General features: G+C 48.8%; 1 protein-coding gene across 1 annotated transcript in view; it reads left to right on the top strand.

Annotated features, from left to right (window-relative positions):
- ehd4 (EH-domain containing 4) overlaps positions 1-17495 on the top strand; it is a 24681-nt gene extending 7186 nt beyond the window's left edge. Inside the window, exons 3-8 of the mRNA XM_061083474.1 lie at positions 274-371; positions 10041-10207; positions 10297-10430; positions 11322-11433; positions 12723-12887; positions 14390-17495. Of these exons, the coding sequence (XP_060939457.1) occupies positions 274-371; positions 10041-10207; positions 10297-10430; positions 11322-11433; positions 12723-12887; positions 14390-14947 (1234 nt within the window). The 3' untranslated portion in view covers positions 14948-17495. The remainder of the gene's footprint in view (positions 1-273; positions 372-10040; positions 10208-10296; positions 10431-11321; positions 11434-12722; positions 12888-14389) is intronic.
- The last annotated feature ends 333 nt before the right edge of the window (positions 17496-17828 follow it).

The following is a 17828-nucleotide window of genomic DNA, read 5'->3' as shown; positions in this document are numbered from 1 at the left end:
ACTTTCCACAATAAGTTATTGTTTCCAGGGGGAAGTGTGTGTGCGTCACCACGTGTCCGAGCGCTGGTTTTGTTTTTTCCCGCTGAAGAGATTTATATCTGCTGTCGTCTGGAGGACAGAATTAACTCTGTGCTGGAGGGCGTCGACCAAACCTGTCAGCGTCCACATCTGGGAGAACACAAATATATGATGCTGCTGCAAAGTCAAGTGTGTTTATACTCACTGTGTGTGTGTCTGTTTGTGTGTGTGTGTGTGTGTGTGTGTGTGTTTCAGGTTCATCTGCTCTCAGATGCCCAACCAGGTTCTTCAGAGCATCAGCATCATCGACACCCCTGGTATCCTGTCAGGAGAGAAGCAGCGAATCAGCAGAGGTACGAGCCGTGGGTCTTATAGTGAAACACACACACGCACACACAGACTCACACACACACACACACACACACACACACACACACACACACACGAGTGAAACAGATCGTCTCCTACACAAAAGGGTTCGTTGACTTTGAGGGTGTGAGTATGTGGATGTGTGTGTGTGTGTGTGTGTGTGTGTGTGTGTGTGTGTGTGTGTGTGTGTGTGTGTGTGTGTGTGTGTGAGTCTGTGGGTGTGTGTGTGTGTATGTGTGTGACTAAGTCATCATCCTGTGTTGTGTAACAGTCCTTGAGATTCTTTCACTTCCTCATATTGTATCAGAGGAGTCGTCACTCATCACTCAACATTGAGTCTAATTACAGGTCAGAGGTCACCACGTCCCTGAATGACTTTTACACTGTGTTCACACATACACACACACAAGCAGACACACACACACACACACACACACACAGACACACACACACACACACACACACAAACACACACAGCTACGTTCTGGAGGCTATGAGCTCGACTCCAGTAGCAGAAGACAGGAGAGGACATGGAGAGGACATGGAGGGACAGGAGAGGGACATGAGAGGACATGGAGAGGACATGGAGGGACAGGAGAGGACATGGAGAGGACAGGAGAGGACATGGAGGGACATGAGAAGGACATTAGAAGACATGGAGAGGACATGGAGGGACAGGAGAGGACATGGAGATGACATGGAGGGACAGGAGAGGACATGGAGGGACAGGAGAGGATATGGAGGGACAGGGGAGGACATGGAGGGACATGAGAATGTCATGAGAAGACATGGAGAGGACATGGATGGACAGGAGAGGACATGGAGATGACATGGAGGGACAGGAGAGGGCATGGAGGGACAGGAGAGGACAGGAGAGGACATGGAGGTACAGGAGAGGACATGGAGGGACATGAGAGGACATGGAGGGACATGAGAGGACATGGAGAGGACAGGAGAGGACATGGAGGGACATGAGAAGGACATGAGAAGACATGGAGAGGACATGGAGGGACAGAAGAGGACATGGAGATGACATGGAGGGACATGGAGGGACATGAGAGGACATGGAGGGACATGAGAGGACATGGAGAGGACAAGAGAGGACATAGAGGGACATGAAAAGGACATGAGAAGACATGGAGAGGACATGGAGGGACAGGAGAGGACATGGAGATGACATGGAGGGACAGGAGAGGACATGGAGGCAGAGGAGGGACAGGAGAGGATATGGAGGGACAGGAGAGGACATGGAGGGACAGGAGAGGACATGGAGAGGACAGGAGAGGACATGGAGAGGACATGGAGAGGACATGGAGGGACAGGAGAGGGACAGGAGAGGACATGGAGGGACAGGAGAGGACACGGAGGGACAGGAGAGGACATGGAGGGACATGGAGGGACATGAGAGGACAGGAGAGGACATGGAGGGACAGGAGAGGACATGGAGAGGACATGGAGGGACAGGAGAGGACATGAATGTAGACGATGTGCTGGTTGAGAGGTTTATCTTCAGCAGAGACGTGAGAATGTGTCCTCTCACTCAGACTCATCTTTTCTTGTTAAAATGTCTTCTGACTCCAGTGACGTCGCAGGTTGTCTTCTCCTGATTGTCTTCCTGCTCCTCAGAGGATGAACCCTGAGCTCCACCTCTGGAGAGCGTCTCTCAGATGGTCTCCAGAGGTGGACCATCTCTCAGATGGTCTCCAGGCTTCAGACCAAGAGATCTTCTTCTTTTTGGATTCACTTCTCGTTTTGTCTGATGATGAATCAACTGAAACTCTCAGTGTTTTTTTACAAATGCAGATCTGAAACCAGAGAAACTGACAGAAAACATCTGAACAGGAACAAGTGTCGAGATGTTTCACTCAATCCAGAGAAACCGATGTTACACGTGACTGTGGAGGTGCTCAGTCTTTAATAATGAGTCTGAAGTTCAGCATCATAACTTCAGGTAATAACTGGTTTTCAAAATGAGCTGAAAGACGACTCGACAGCTGCTTGTGAAAGTAAAAGTTCTCTACAGTAAACAAGTCTAACGTCTGGTAAAGTGAGAAAACACTGAAGCATGATGTCATTTGACACACAGCAAGTGGCTAGTAAGACACGCCCCCTAACAAAGGCAAAGCGAGAGCAGCTGGCCAATCAGAGACTGGGCTTTGTCAGGAGGCGGGCCTTAAAGAGACAGGAGCTAAACCTAAAAGTGTATGAGACAGAGGCTGAAGAGAGGACGTTCAGTGTTGATCTGATCACATGTTCAGCTCCCGGTTCACACCTGGTGTTCCCATAGATATATATAAAGACTAGATGTCTTGTTCGACAGAGCCGGACGTCACCACATGGCGGCCATCTTGCTACGGGGGCAGCTCTCTCACCCATAACATTGTGTTGGTAAATAACCATAACTTGCTCAATTTTCAACCGATTTTGAAACGGTCTGGTTTGTTATAAACGTCAGAGATGAAGATAAGACACTGCATACTTATGAATAATTATGTTATTTTCAAAAAAATTTAATAATTTATGCAGTGTCATAACTACATCTTTGACGTTATTACCCCAAGTTATGGTTATTTACCACTACCAACACAATGTTATGGGTGAGCGAGCTGCCCCCTAGCAAGATGTCCGCCATGTGCGGACGTTCGTCTCCGTCGGCCAGCAACGCAGACGAGACATCTAGTCTTTATATATATCTATGGGTGTTCCCACCTGGATGGAATCCCACTTCCTGCTCCGGCTGCACTCACACAGATCTACACAACATCAACACAAGTGAGAGACTGGCCCAGGTTCATCTGTTGCTCTTGGATTGAGTCAGCCTGGATGACGGCAGCCGTTACAGACCTCAGCTGGACGGGTGGAGGGGGGGGCAGGCCAGGGTGGAGGGAGGGTGGGGGGTGGGGGGGGAGGCAGGATTAGAGGGAGGTACGGGGCGCCACAGGAAGCGGCGGCGGGGCGTTCCCTCCATCTGGAAACACTTAGCTGCTCAGCTGAGGCCAAATTCCTCCTGACGACGTTCAACAGGCCAACAGTGATCACATGCACACACACACACACACACACACAGCAGCATCACTGACAGATTGAACTCCACCACACAGACACTGATGCATCAGTGAGATCACAGCTACTGCTCTGAAACTGATTCATACACACACAGACAAACACACACACACACACACACACAGACACACACACACACACACACACACACACACATGTGCTGCAGCTGTGTTATAACACACACGTGTTTGATTGGGGATTTAAACTGATTTCAGGCCTGTGAACCCGTTTGTGGTCATGTTCCCACCAGGTGTTAAACCTGTGATCACACCATGACACTACAGGCATGATCATGTGACAGGTACACAACTCTGTGACAGGTACACAACTCTGTGACAGGAACACAACTCTGTGAAAGGAACACAACTCTGTGACAGTAACACAACTCTGTGACAGGAACACAACTCTGTGACAGGAACACAACTCTCACAGAAAGAACCAATCAGATGATCAGGACACAAAGCTCTGGATTGGTTGTTGTGTGTTGTTTGGTTGAGCTTTAATCCTGAAAACACACTGTAGTCAGAAGGTTAATGTTGTGTTGCAGTTTGTGCGTCACTCCGTGCGTGTTGTCGCACGTTGGGCAGAGCTGCAGCCTGACGACAGGGCGGAGTCACTGTTTGCCTGCTCGGCTCAGTGGGCGTGGCCTAACGCCAGCGTCGGCAGGGAAACTCTGAGAATTATCGTTGATGTAGTTTTAACATTTTGCAGACTTTTTATTTTATTATTGAGGGGAAAAAAAGAAACAGTTGTCCCGGATGTTTCCTTCTCTGCTGCTCCTCTTCATCACTGGACTCGATCACACCCTCTCTGCTGCTCCTCTTCATCACGGGACTCGATCACACCCTCTCTGCTGCTCCTCTTCATCACGGGACTCGATCACACCCTCTCTGCTGCTCCTCTTCATCACTGGACTCGATCACACCCTCTCTGCTGCTCCTCTTCATCACGAGACTCGATCACACCCTCTCTGCTGCTCCTCTTCATCACTGGACTCGATCACACCCTCTCTGCTGCTCCTCTTCATCACGAGACTCGATCACACCCTCTCTGCTGCTCCTCTTCATCACTGGACTCGATCACACCCTCTCTGCTGCTCCTCTTCATCACGGGACTCGATCACACCCTCTCTGCTGCTCCTCTTCATCACGGGACTCGATCACACCCTCTCTGCTGCTCCTCTTCATCACTGGACTCGATCACACCCTCTCTGCTGCTCCTCTTCATCACTGGACTCGATCACACCCTCTGTGCTGCTCCTCTTCATCACGGGACTCGATCACCGCCTCTCTGCTGCTCCTCTTCATCACGAGACTCGATCACACCCTCTCTGCTGCTCCTCTTCATCACGGGACTCGATCACACCCTCTCAGCTGCTCCTCTTCATCACTGGACTCGATCACACCCTCTCTGCTGCTCCTCTTCATCACAGGTTTCGATCACACCCTCTCTGCTGCTCCTCTTCATCACTGGACTCGATCACACCCTCTCTGCTGCTCCTCTTCATCACTGGACTCGATCACACCCTCTCTGCTGCTCCTCTTCATCACTGGACTCGATCACACCCTCTCTGCTGCTCCTCTTCATCACTGGACTCGATCACACCCTCTCAGCTGCTCCTCTTCATCACTGGACTCGATCACACCCTCTCTGCTGCTCCTCTTCATCACTGGACTCGATCACACCCTCTCAGCTGCTCCTCTTCATCACGGGACTCGATCACACCCTCTCTGCTGCTCCTCTTCATCACAGGACTCGATCACACCCTCTCTGCTGATCCTCTTCATCACGGGACTCGATCACACCCTCTCTGCTGCTCCTCTTCATCACAGGGACTCGATCACACCCTCTCTGCTGCTCCTCTTCATCACTGGACTCGATCACACCCTCTCAGCTGCTCCTCTTCATCACTGGACTCGATCACACCCTCTCTGCTGCTCCTCTTCATCACTGGACTCGATCACACCCTCTCTGCTTCTCCTCTTCATCACTGGACTCGATCACACCCTCTCTGCTGCTCTTCTTCATCACTGGACTCGATCACACCCTCTCTGCTGCTCCTCTTCATCACTGGACTCGAGTGCAGCAGCTCCTCTTCATCACTGGACTCGATCACACCCTCTCTGCTGCTCCTCTTCATCACTGGACTCGATCACACCCTCTCTGCTTCTCCTCTTCATCACTGGACTCGATCACACCCTCTCTGCTGCTCCTCTTCATCACTGGACTCGATCACACCCTCTCTGCTGCTCCTCTTCATCACTGGACTCGATCACACCCTCTCTGCTGCTCCTCTTCATCACTGGACTCGAGTGCAGCAGCTCCTCTTCATCACTGGACTCGATCACACCCTCTCTGCTGCTCCTCTTCATCACTGGACTCGATCACACCCTCTCTGCTTCTCCTCTTCATCACTGGACTCGATCACACCCTCTCTGCTGCTCCTCTTCATCACTGGACTCGATCACACCCTCTCTGCTTCTCCTCTTCATCACTGGACCCGATCACACCCTCTCTGCTGCTCCTCTTCATCACGGGACTCGATCACACCCTCTCTGCTGCTCCTCTTCATCACGGGACTCGATCACACCCTCTCTGCTGCTCCTCTTCATCACTGGACTCGATCACACCCTCTCTGCTGCTCCTCTTCATCACTGGACTCGATCACACCCTCTCTGCTGCTCCTCTTCATCACTGGACTCGATCACACCCTCTCTGCTGCTCCTCTTCATCACTGGACTCGATCACACCCTCTCTGCTGCTCCTCTTCATCACTGGACTCGATCACACCCTCTTTGAGCTGCTCCTCTTCATCACTGGACTCGATCACACCCTCTCTGCTGCTCCTCTTCATCACGGGACTCGATCACACCCTCTCTGCTGCTCCTCTTCATCACTGGACTCGATCACACCCTCTCTGCTGCTCCTCTTCATCACGGGACTCGATCACACCCTCTCAGCTGCTCCTCTTCATCACTGGACTCGATCACACCCTCTCTGCTGCTCCTCTTCATCACAGGACTCGATCACACCCTCTCTGCTGCTCCTCTTCATCACGGGACTCGATCACACCCTCTCTGCTGCTCCTCTTCATCATTGGACTCGATCACACCATCTCTGCTGCTCCTCTTCATCACAGGACTCGATCACACCCTCTCTGCTGCTCCTCTTCATCACTGGACTCGATCACACCCTCTCTGCTGCTCCTCTTCATCACTGGACTCGATCACACCCTCTCTGCTGCTCCTCTTCATCACTGGACTCGATCACACCCTCTCTGCTGCTCCTCTTCATCACTGGACTCGATCACACCCTCTCTGCTGCTCCTCTTCATCACGGGACTCGATCACACCCTCTCAGCTGCTCCTCTTCATCACTGGACTCGATCACACCCTCTCTGCTGCTCCTCTTCATCACAGGACTCGATCACACCCTCTCTACTGCTCCTCTTCATCACGGGACTCGATCACACCCTCTCTGCTGCTCCTCTTCATCACAGGACTCGATCACACCCTCTCTGCTGCTCCTCTTCATCACTGGACTCGATCACACCCTCTCTGCTGCTCCTCTTCATCACAGGACTCGATCACACCCTCTCTGCTGCTCCTCTTCATCACGGGACTCGATCACACCCTCTCTGCTGCTCCTCTTCATCACAGGACTCGATCACATCTGAGTGCAGCTGCTCCTCTTCATCATGGGACTCGATCACACCCTCTGAGCTGCTCCTCTTCATCACTGGACTCGATCACACCCTCTCTGCTGCTCCTCTTCATCACGGGACTCGAGTTCAGCAGCAGTTTGTTTCAGTTTGTTCTCTTCTCTCATTCTTCTGCTTCTGGGGATTTAAATGTCTCTGTTTCAATGACTCATCGTTGGATTTGAGCCTCACTCAGATTCTTCAGTCCGCCCGTCAGCGTGCCTCACTGGGCCTCCAGCCAGCCCTCCCTCCCTCCCTCCCTCCCTCCCTCCCTCCCTCCCTCCCTCCCTCCCTCCCTCCCTCCCTCCCTCCCTCCCCTCACTGGCTCTGTCCCCTGGTGTCACTGGTCTGCTTCCTCCCCTCAGATCCAGTCTAATGAACTCAGTGACCCGACCAGGGAGACGTCCACAGACACTTTACAAAGATGGACAAAGACTCAGAGACAGGAAAGAGAACGTGGAAGTGCATAGAACCTGTCTTCTGTGTACTGACCAGCAGGGGGTGAGGGTCGAGACCTCCAGCATTGGGGGGTTGGATTCCACAGTGTGATTGACGCCTTAATGGGTGTAGTTGACAGGTGGGCGTGTCCCGGAGCTCTCAGTCAGGCTCCACCCCCGCTCCTCCAAACGTCCCTGTGGGTTGACACCTGGATGCTAATCAAAGAGCTTCAGAGGTGACTGCTACAGGCTAGCAGTAGCATGCTAAGCTAGGCTAACAAGGCCCTGACTCCACCTCCGTTGAGGTCGACGTTCATCCTCCGGCTTCCTCTCTTGCATGTCAACGTCTTTGTGTGGAAATTCCAGAGATCCCTGTGGTACCCAACATTTATTGAGCTCTCTCTTGACCCACGACCCCTTTCATGGAAATCTGTTTCTGTTCAATCCCACTGACAAACAAACCAACCAATGAACCCTGACCTCCTGGATTCACTCCTCATGTCGGTGGCGTTCTCTCAGACTCTGAGCCGTGTGACGCCACCTGGATCCACGCTCGTTTTCTCTCACATTCTCTCTGTTGAACTGTGGAAACATGGTTTTTGTTCTGGGGCATAAAAGCATGATCACGTGAGGGCCGGACACAGGAAGTGCTGCTGTTGGTCTGAGGGCATTTCCCTTTCCACAGGAAGCAGATCACGTGAAGTGAGACGTCGTCGTGTGATGGAAGCAAAGAAAAGTTTCTCTCTCCGAGCGACACAGGGCGTCGTCAGGTCTGCTGGGAGGAACACCTGAGAGCCTGCAGGTGTAACCCGAGACTGTGTGTGTCTGTGTGTGTCTGTGTGTGTGTGAGTGAGTGTGGGTGTGAGTTCCTCCTCATGTCACCATCGGACGTTGTCGCACATCATTTATTCATGAGCCGATGAGTCAGCGCTGATGAAACTGTGACGGAGCTTGATTCTGTTTTAAAGCTGCAGCGATTAATCGATGATTCAGATTATTGGTCTGCAAATATTTGTTATTGTTATATATGGTTAAGGTTAAAGTCTCCAGCTCAAAGTCAAAGTAATGTCCTCTGAAGTCATGGAGACACAACTGTGTGTGTGTTTATTGTGTCCACAAACAGTCAGAGGTGTGGGTCCCTGCAGTGATGTTGTGATTGTGCACAGAAACGTCTTTAGGTTAAATACTGAGACGTGATGTGATGCAGGAGGTGAACTGCTGCTCTTCACACACACACACACACACACACACAGACACACACACACAGACAAACACACACACACACACACACACACACACACAGAGACACACACACACACACACACGCACAGCAGCATTATAGACAGACTGATGAACTGTAGGTTTATTTAATCTGGTTTTAGGAAACACTGTGGTACTGGTACTGCAGTGACCACTGAAGCCTGTAGAGGGCGCTCTCTCTATAATGGGCTTCAGATGAAGGGTTGATGAAGACTCCTCTGATGAAGACTGTTTACTGAAGGTGTTTCTGTGTGTGTGCAGTTTGTGTGCAACCATGTCAGCTCCGGGTGTGTGTGTGTGTGTGGGGTGCATCTAGAGAAAGTACAGCTGACGTTACACAATTAATAATTCAATTCTCATAGTCAGTAATAGAACTCTTAACGTGTGAGCAGTATTTTAAATCACTCTAAATAATTAAATACATTTTCTATATAAAATCTAATAATCACAGTAATAGTAACTGTCGGTGTCAGATAATTACAGCAGGAACATTTTACTTTGAAAGTGCAACTTCCTGACCTAACAACAACTTTTAGGTTTTTCCTGATTTAAACTGATTCCGTGTGAAAGTAATAGAATACAGAAGTAATAGAATACAGTGAAGTACAGATAGAAACCTGAGTGTCTCTGTTGCTTCTGTCAGAGGAGTTCTCCAGATCCGGGCCGAGGAGCCACACCCACGTTCACAGATCAATTTACACACACACACACACACACACACACACACACACACATACTCACACTCTCACACACACACACACACACACACAGAGCTGTGTCTCTATGACTTCAGAGGACATGGACTCACTCACTCTAACCGTAACCATAGTAACTACTTACCTAGCCAAAACCTAAATTTGACCCAAACCTTAAAAGTCTCCTCACTTCAATATTGAATGATTTACGTTAAGTCCCCATGAAGAAGACAAGTCCCCATAATGTGACTGTAACCAGATTTAGGTCCCCACAACATGAGTATTACCTGGAGCACACACAGAGGTCAAAGGTCACTTTGTGGTATTTTTACAAAGACTTGAATTAAATTGATTCCTGGAGATTCAGCTCCGACGCTGACGTCAGGATCTGGAACCTGAAGCTTCTAAATGTCTCAAACCCATGAATCTTCTGAAGACCCTCTGAGCTGGACTCTAAACCAGGTCCCGCCCCCCCCCCCTCTGTGTGTCTGTCCTCAGGTTACGACTTTGCGGAGGTCCTGCGCTGGTTCGGCGAGCGGGTGGACCGCATCATCCTGCTGTTCGATGCCCACAAACTGGACATTTCTGACGAGTTCTCCGAGGCCATCAAAGCCTTCAAGGGCCAAGACGACAAGATCCGAGTGGTCCTGAACAAGGCCGACCAGGTAGGACCTCCTCCTCTTCATCCCCCTGGACACAGCTGCTGATCACCTGTCCCAGTCTGACTCCTCCCCCTCCTCACCTGTGTGCTCAGGTGGACACGCAGCAGCTGATGCGAGTGTACGGCGCCCTCATGTGGTCACTGGGGAAAGTGATTAACACTCCGGAGGTGGTGAGAGTTTATCTTGGTTCCTTCTGGGCCAAACCACTGCAGAACACAGAGAACAGGTGAGAGAGCAAATCACTCATCACTCACTCACTCACTCACTCACTCACTCACTCACTCACTCACTCACTCACTCACACACACACACAGACACACACACACTCACAGACACACACACACACACACACACACACACACTCACTCACTCACTCACTCACTCACTCACTCACTCACTCACTCACTCACTCACTCACTCACTCACTCACTCACACACACACACACACACAGACACACACACACTCACAGACACACACACACATACTCACTCACTCACTCACTCACTCACTCACTCACTCACTCACTCACACAGACACACACACAACCACACTCACACACACACACACACACACACAGACACACACACACAGACACACACACACACTCACTAACTAAGTAATTCAGTCAGTCACTAACTCTCCTGTCCCTCCTGTCCCTCCTGTCCCCTCCTGTCCCTCATGTCCCTCCTGTCCTCTCCTGTCCCTCCTGTCCCTCCTGTCCCTCCTGTCTTCCTGTCCCTCCTGTCCCTCCTGTCTTCCTATCCCCCCTGTCCCCTCCTGTCCCTCCTGTCCCTCCTGTTCCCTCCTGTCCTCTCCTGTCCCTCCTGTCCTCCTGTCCTCCTGTTCCCTCCTGTCCCTCCTGTCTCCTCCTGTTCCCTCCTGTCCTCCTGTTCCCTCCTGTCCCTCCTGTCTCCTCCTGTTCCCTCCTGTCCTCTCCTGTCCCTCCTGTCCTCCTGTCCTCCTGTCCTCTACTGTCCCTCCTGTCCCCTCCTGTCCTCTCCTGTCCTCTCCTCTCCCCTCCTGTCCCCTCCTGTCCCTCCTCTCCTAACCCTTCTGTCCTCCTGTCCTCCTGTCCTCTCCTGTCCCTCCATGTCCTCTTGTCCTCTCCTGTCCCAGGCGTCTCTTCGAGGCGGAGTCCCAGGACCTCTTTAAGGACATCCAGAGTCTCCCGAGGAACGCTGCTCTGCGTAAACTCAACGACCTGATTAAGAGAGCTCGTCTGGCCAAGGTGAGACAGGAAGTGACATGTTGTGTTTGGCGTTAACGCCAAGGTGAGACAGGAAGTGACATGTTGTGTTTGGCGTTAACGCCAAGGTGAGACAGGAAGTGACATGTTGTGTTTGGCGTTAACGCCGACGCCTTCAGGAACTCTGGAATTTTGGGAAAACATTGGAATGTTTGTTGGTGTCGACAGAAGAAGTCGTGGAATGTGATCACTCAGGTTTTCCTATGAGATGTTGTCTGATGCTTTAAAATGAATCTCAGTTTAAACCTCTGAGTCCAGTTGTTACATATATATATAAAAATAGAATAATATAAATATTATTATTATTTTTTTTTAACAATCTGTTTATTGAATTTTTTACATAATTAACAAACAAACAATAGAATTGAAAAGAATAGATTACATAAATCATAATAATAATAATAACAATATAATAGTAATACTAAAAATAAATGAATGAATAAATAAATAGATCCATATGATCAATACTAAAAAAATAAAAAAATTAAGAAAAAAATAAAATAAAAGAAACACAAATTCAGCAAGGCAGTACTTAGCTCACAGCGATCAGACAGAATAATATAAATATAATGATATTATAAAGTAATCCCATCCCCAGAAATAATGATATTAATATTATTGTTATTATTACTTTTATGAGTACAACAACAGGATGAGGAGACCCTTGTGTTGTTAGCTCTTCTCCTGCTGACCTGCTCCCCCCCGACTCTTTATTTTGGTTCTTCCTTCTTCTCCTGACTTGTGATAAATGACTCTGATGTAATCCAGTGACCTCACTCCCTCCTCTTATAAAAACTCCCTCCTTTCCTTCCTTCCACCTCCCAGAATGCAATGTGTCTGTGTGAAGGATTACAGGCTCTCCTGCATTCCTTCCTCCTGCTGCTGGTCTGAATCCATCAATCAGCTGTGGCCCAGTTTCCTCTCGGACCCGCTCAGTGTTTCTGTTTCTTTAGACCCAGACTTCACGCTGAGTTGCTTTAGAACGAGAGAAAACTGGTTTCTCTCAGTCTGAGATAATTCAATTAAATCTGCTCTGCTGCTCTTTGATAAACGTAGTGGGAACTAAGTGAATCCTTTTCTCTCTTATTCCTTTAATACCTCGACTGCGGAGAGGAACTTTATTTAGTTTGTTCTGTAAACAGATAAAACAGGAAGCTGATATTAAGTCTGATGAGTTGTTAGAAAACCACGAGAGGTCGGTGATGTCAGCGGCGCTTCAACGGATTCACTTCCTCTCAGTCATTTCCCTCTTCTCTTTGTTGACGTTGCAGGTGCACGCTTACATCATCAGCTACCTGAAGAAGGAGATGCCGTCTCTGTTTGGACGAGAGAAGAAGAAGGAGGAGTTGATCATGAGGCTTCCGGAGATCTACACCATCCTGCAGAGGGAGCATCACATCAGCCCCGGAGACTTCCCCAACGTCACCAAGATGCAGGTACCAAGAAACATGACCCAGAATCAGAATCAGAAGTATTTTATTGCCAAGAACGTTCACACATACAGAGAATTTGCTCTGGTTATTGGTGCAAACAATGAACATAGAAACATAAAAACGCAATAAATACAACATGCATGGAGAGCAATAAAGAATGGGAAACCAGTATATATTTACTCACTGTTTACTTCTTATTTACTCACTTTTTACCAATATTTATACGAAGTAACATTTATTTTGAGATAAACATTTCTGAATAAAAATATATAAAAAATACAAAAAGTGAAGTAAAAAGTGAAATGCTAAATGCAAAACAGTTAACAGTGTCACGTAAAGTGACGTCAGAGCCGCACGACACCAGGAGACTTGTGATTTATATGTTTATTACAAACCTCTCATTGAATAAAGACCTGAGCTGAGATTTTAAATCAAGATTAAGAAACGTGATGGACCTGAAAGCAGCAGCTGGATGAGAGTGAGTCTGATGTGTGAGTGTGAACCAGAGAAAGTTTCCTCCTTCTCTGGGTTCCATCTCCTGAGAGAAGAACTGACTGAGAGTCACAACCTGTCTCAAGCAGCTGCAGCTGAAGAGTGAAGCTGAACTGAGATCAGTTAGAAACACTCTGAAGTTATTAACAACCAGAGTTTATCTCCAAGATTCAGCAGGAAACTGTTAAAACATGAAGAGTTCTGAACAGTTTGGTGGATTTGTTCCAGCTGCAGCTCTTCAGGAAGCAGAGGATCATGGGTAATATCTAGTGGGACGACACAGAGTCAACACATAGTTAAACTCAGTTTTATCTACACATTAAAACCACTTCATCACCATGTGAGGCTGCAGGAGGAGCTGAAGATGCTTCATTCTGTAGAGATTACATTGTGTAACGGTCTGAGAACGACCTCTGACCCCGAGACGACGGGATCCAGATGTTTACTGGTGTCAGACAGATGTTCGAAGGCAGCAGGGACAGAGTGACCCAACACAACAACACACAGTTTGCAGCTGGTGTCTCAGGCCTGGAGAGAGTGTGTGTGTCTGTGCGTGTGCGTGTGTGTGTGTGCGTGTGTGTGTGCTCATTCCCTAGCATCAATTGTATTTACTCACTTTTTGGCGAGAGGATGTGTTTGTCGACTCCCTGGTGAGATGTGTACAGACACACACACACACACACACAGACACACACACAGACTGCCTCCACCTGCAGCTCGGAGTCATGTTCACGTCGGTGGATTCTCGGCCGACAACAAACATGGTGTGTGGATCTCAGCGCCCCCTGTCAGTGGTTACACAGAACTGCAGGGACCAATCAATCATCACTTTCTCATTAGTTTTCTTCTTCTTTGCCATGAATTCTCTTTCTATGGTTCGATTGTTTTTCTTAATATTCGACGATTATTTACTTAAGTCTTTGTTTTAGACTCGGGAGTTGTGTGGTGGGTGGAGCCTCAGATTCACAGTCGACCGGGACCTTTAAGTGTTGTGTGTCTGTCGCCCCCTGCAGGACATGCTGCAGCACTACGACTTCGGCAAGTTCCCGTCCCTGAAGGTGAAGCTGATCGAGTCGGTGGATAAGATGATGGCCACGAAAATCGCCGGTTTGATGGCGATGATCCGAGAGGAGGAGATCAAGGCTCCGCCCGTCTTGGTGTCGGGCGGCGCCTTCGAGGGCTCTCAGGACGGCCCCTTCGGCCGCGGCTACGGCGAGGGCATCAGCGCCGGCGCCGACACGGAGGACTGGATCGTGAGCCGCGACAAACACCGCTACGACGAGATCTTCTACACGCTGATGCCCGTCAACGGCAAGATCACCGGCGTCAACGCCAAGAAGGAGATGATGAACTCGCGGCTGCCGAACACCGTGCTCGGGAAGATCTGGAAGCTCGCCGACTGCGACCACGACGGGATGCTGGACGACGAGGAGTTCGCCCTCGCCCAGCACCTCATCAAGATCAAACTGGAAGGTTACGAGCTGCCCTCCGACCTGCCGGACCACCTGATGCCCCCGTCCCACCGCAAGGACCCCACCGCCGACGCCCTGTACAGCCACACCGAGGACTAGAGCGCCAGCAGGGCGGCGAGCGCCCCCCCGAGAGACCGACTGACAGGAAGTCCACCTGCTGGTGCTCAGACTGACAGGGAACCAATCAGCAGGCCCACGGCTACAGAGGTCAAAGGTCAAAGTTCAGGTGTTTTATAATGAGGAGCTCGACACTAAGGTGATCTCATCGGTTCCTGAGTCCAAATAACCTGCTTTTATTTTGGTAAGAGTTTATACGTCATTTATTTTAAAGCAACAAACAACACTTTTATTGTGAAAGAGAACAGTGTATCCAGATATTTCCTGCTACAGCCACACGACTACGTGCTCTGCTCCAGATATGTATCCACACAACTCTATGGCATTATATGAATTGATAATAATTATGTGTTTTTATTCTGAAGGCCAAATACACTTTCCAAACGCCTAACTGTAGAGTTTCCTGTAAACTGGGGGAAGTGATTATTCTTGTTCTCCACCTCGTGACGCTGATTGTCCAGAAGAGGATTAGAGCCTCGTGGAAAATGCAGATCCTGAAACTAGGCGGAGCTAGAAGTTTGTTTTCATGCGTCACGAATCGTCCTCTGCAGCTGGAGATGAAGGTCGAAGGAGCATCGAGGGAAACCTGCTCCTGAGCTGAAGGTCAAACATCTGCAGCCGAAGCTTCTACACTGGGGACCAAGATCTATTGTTTTCATAAAGTCCAGATTCTCATGTCGGGTCCCGGCTGCAGATGTTTGAATTATCGAGCTCATGTAGGAATAATCCTGGTTTTTGATTAGTTCTCTAAAGTAAACATCCACATAAACAGAGATTTAGAGACTGAGATGAAAACATCACCTCATAAAAAGTTAGATTTTTGGAGTGAAAGGATGTGAGGATTATTTTTAGATGTAGTCAGACTCAGGTCACGAGGTCAAGAGGTCACGTCTCCTGCAGCTAATCTCGACCTCCTGACTCGTCTTAACGTTCCTTGTAAACCCGACTGAGCGAGTGTTCTGCAGCAGGAAGTCGTTAGTAAGCTCAGCCTCCTCCTCGTGACGATGGAGTTCAGAGTCGGTCCCCGTCCAGGACGCTGGGTCCAGGGTACTCTCAGAGGTCAAAGGTCACAGCCCGTCCTGTTTTAACAGCACAGCGAGCGCTGCAGCTCGTGGTTAACTGGTCCCTCGGGGACGGATGGCGTCCTGAAACGTGTCCGCTCGCTTCTGTTTCCTCGTATTGTAAACATCAGCTCGGACGAGCAGAGCGGTGACCTCTGACCTCTGCTGACTGCACACCTTCCTCTCCGTGGAATCCTCCGCTGCCTTCGTGTCTTATTTCCATTCTGACCTCGACTGGGGAGGAAACGTTTTCCACTTCCTGTCACAAAATGACTGAAAGGATTTGATGCTTCAGTAAATCTGATTCTATCAAAGTGAATTTGCTTTTAATTTCAGCAGCGAAGGTTCGACCAATGAAAACATTTGATTCTCATTCAGACGACTCGGGTTCAACCATGTGACCTGTGACCCAGAGACACATGATCGCAGCGTTTTCCACACAAACACTAAAAGTATAAGTTCATTGTTGTCATGGCAACGACACGTTTGAATCCTTTCATCTGTGTATCAAACACCAGACGTCTGATTAATGCGTCTTCACATTAGAAACCTTCATATTCAAATGACTCTAATATCTCAAATTAAAGTTCTACTCACAAAGGTTTCATGATTTTTATTTTCTCATCCAGTTATTCTGAGAGTTTCTCAGAATAACTGGACATTTTTGAAAGTTTCTATGTTTTGATAAAGTTTTCATTATTTTCGGGAATGATTTTGACGTCAGGATATTTTATTGGTGGAAATGTTTCCTTGACGATGTCTGTAAACTCCTCACTGATATGAAACGGTGTCACATCCCTGGACGGAGCTGGAAATGTGTACATTCATATATAAAGTATAAAAACACTGTACATGAACTACTGTAAATATGCTGATGCTGATCCACAGCGGCTGCTCCTCAGTTCTCTGATGATGAAGAGCAGCTTCTCGGTTTGTTTCCATCTTGTCTCCACTTCTCAGATTTTAACTTTGTGAAAATCGAAACCTAATCGACGACCAAAGTTTGTCACAAGAATCCAGCTGAGATTTCAAAGCTACATTTGCACAAGTCCCCGGCAGTGCCTGTTCATCTCAATGACTCAGAAAGAGCGCCCCCTGGTTTCTGCTCGAGTCAAAGCCTTTAATATCTGCTCCGAGTGTTTCAGAGCTTTAACCTTCAGAACCTTCAGAACCTTCAGAACCTTCTGCTCCTATGACGGGACGTGTTTGTCCTCGAGGATCCCACAGCAGCTCGGTGCCTTCAGAACACAGAGTTCAGTTCATTCTCCCACAGAGCGGCTGTCTCTGGGGATTTCTCGGTTTTAGTTTTGATCAAACTCATATTCATGTGAAGGTGAAAGGTTTTATTTTTGTGATTTTTAACTATTTTTTATTCTTGCTGTTTGGACGTTACTCTGTTCTGATGATGCAGCTCATCCTGTCCGCAGAGCTGGAGACTAATAAAGTTTATTCAACACGTGCACTCTGAAGTTTGTTTCATGTTTTTACTTTTTGCAAAAAGGAAAATAATAAAAAAAAGACTGAGTGATTCAGATTTTATAATAGTTTGTAGGATGTAATGTGGTCAAAAATATGTGGATGAGTTTAAACGTCATGTCCCGCCTCCTGCTGCTCTACAGGCCCCGCCCCTCGATCTACAGGCTCCTCCCCTCGTCTGGATGTTCCTCACATGTTCCTGTTTGAACGAGTCGGACCAACAACCTGCTGCTGCTGCTACACAACACCAACTACACAACATGTCCAGAAACAACCTGCTGCTGCTGCTTCACAAACACCAACTACACAACATGTCCAGACTCTGT

The sequence above is a fragment of the Limanda limanda genome, chromosome 12, assembly GCF_963576545.1.
Source record: "Limanda limanda chromosome 12, fLimLim1.1, whole genome shotgun sequence".
Taxonomy (NCBI): Eukaryota; Metazoa; Chordata; class Actinopteri; order Pleuronectiformes; family Pleuronectidae; genus Limanda; species Limanda limanda.
Note: the sequence above shows the minus strand (reverse complement) of the source record. Positions and strands in the feature narration are given on the sequence as shown.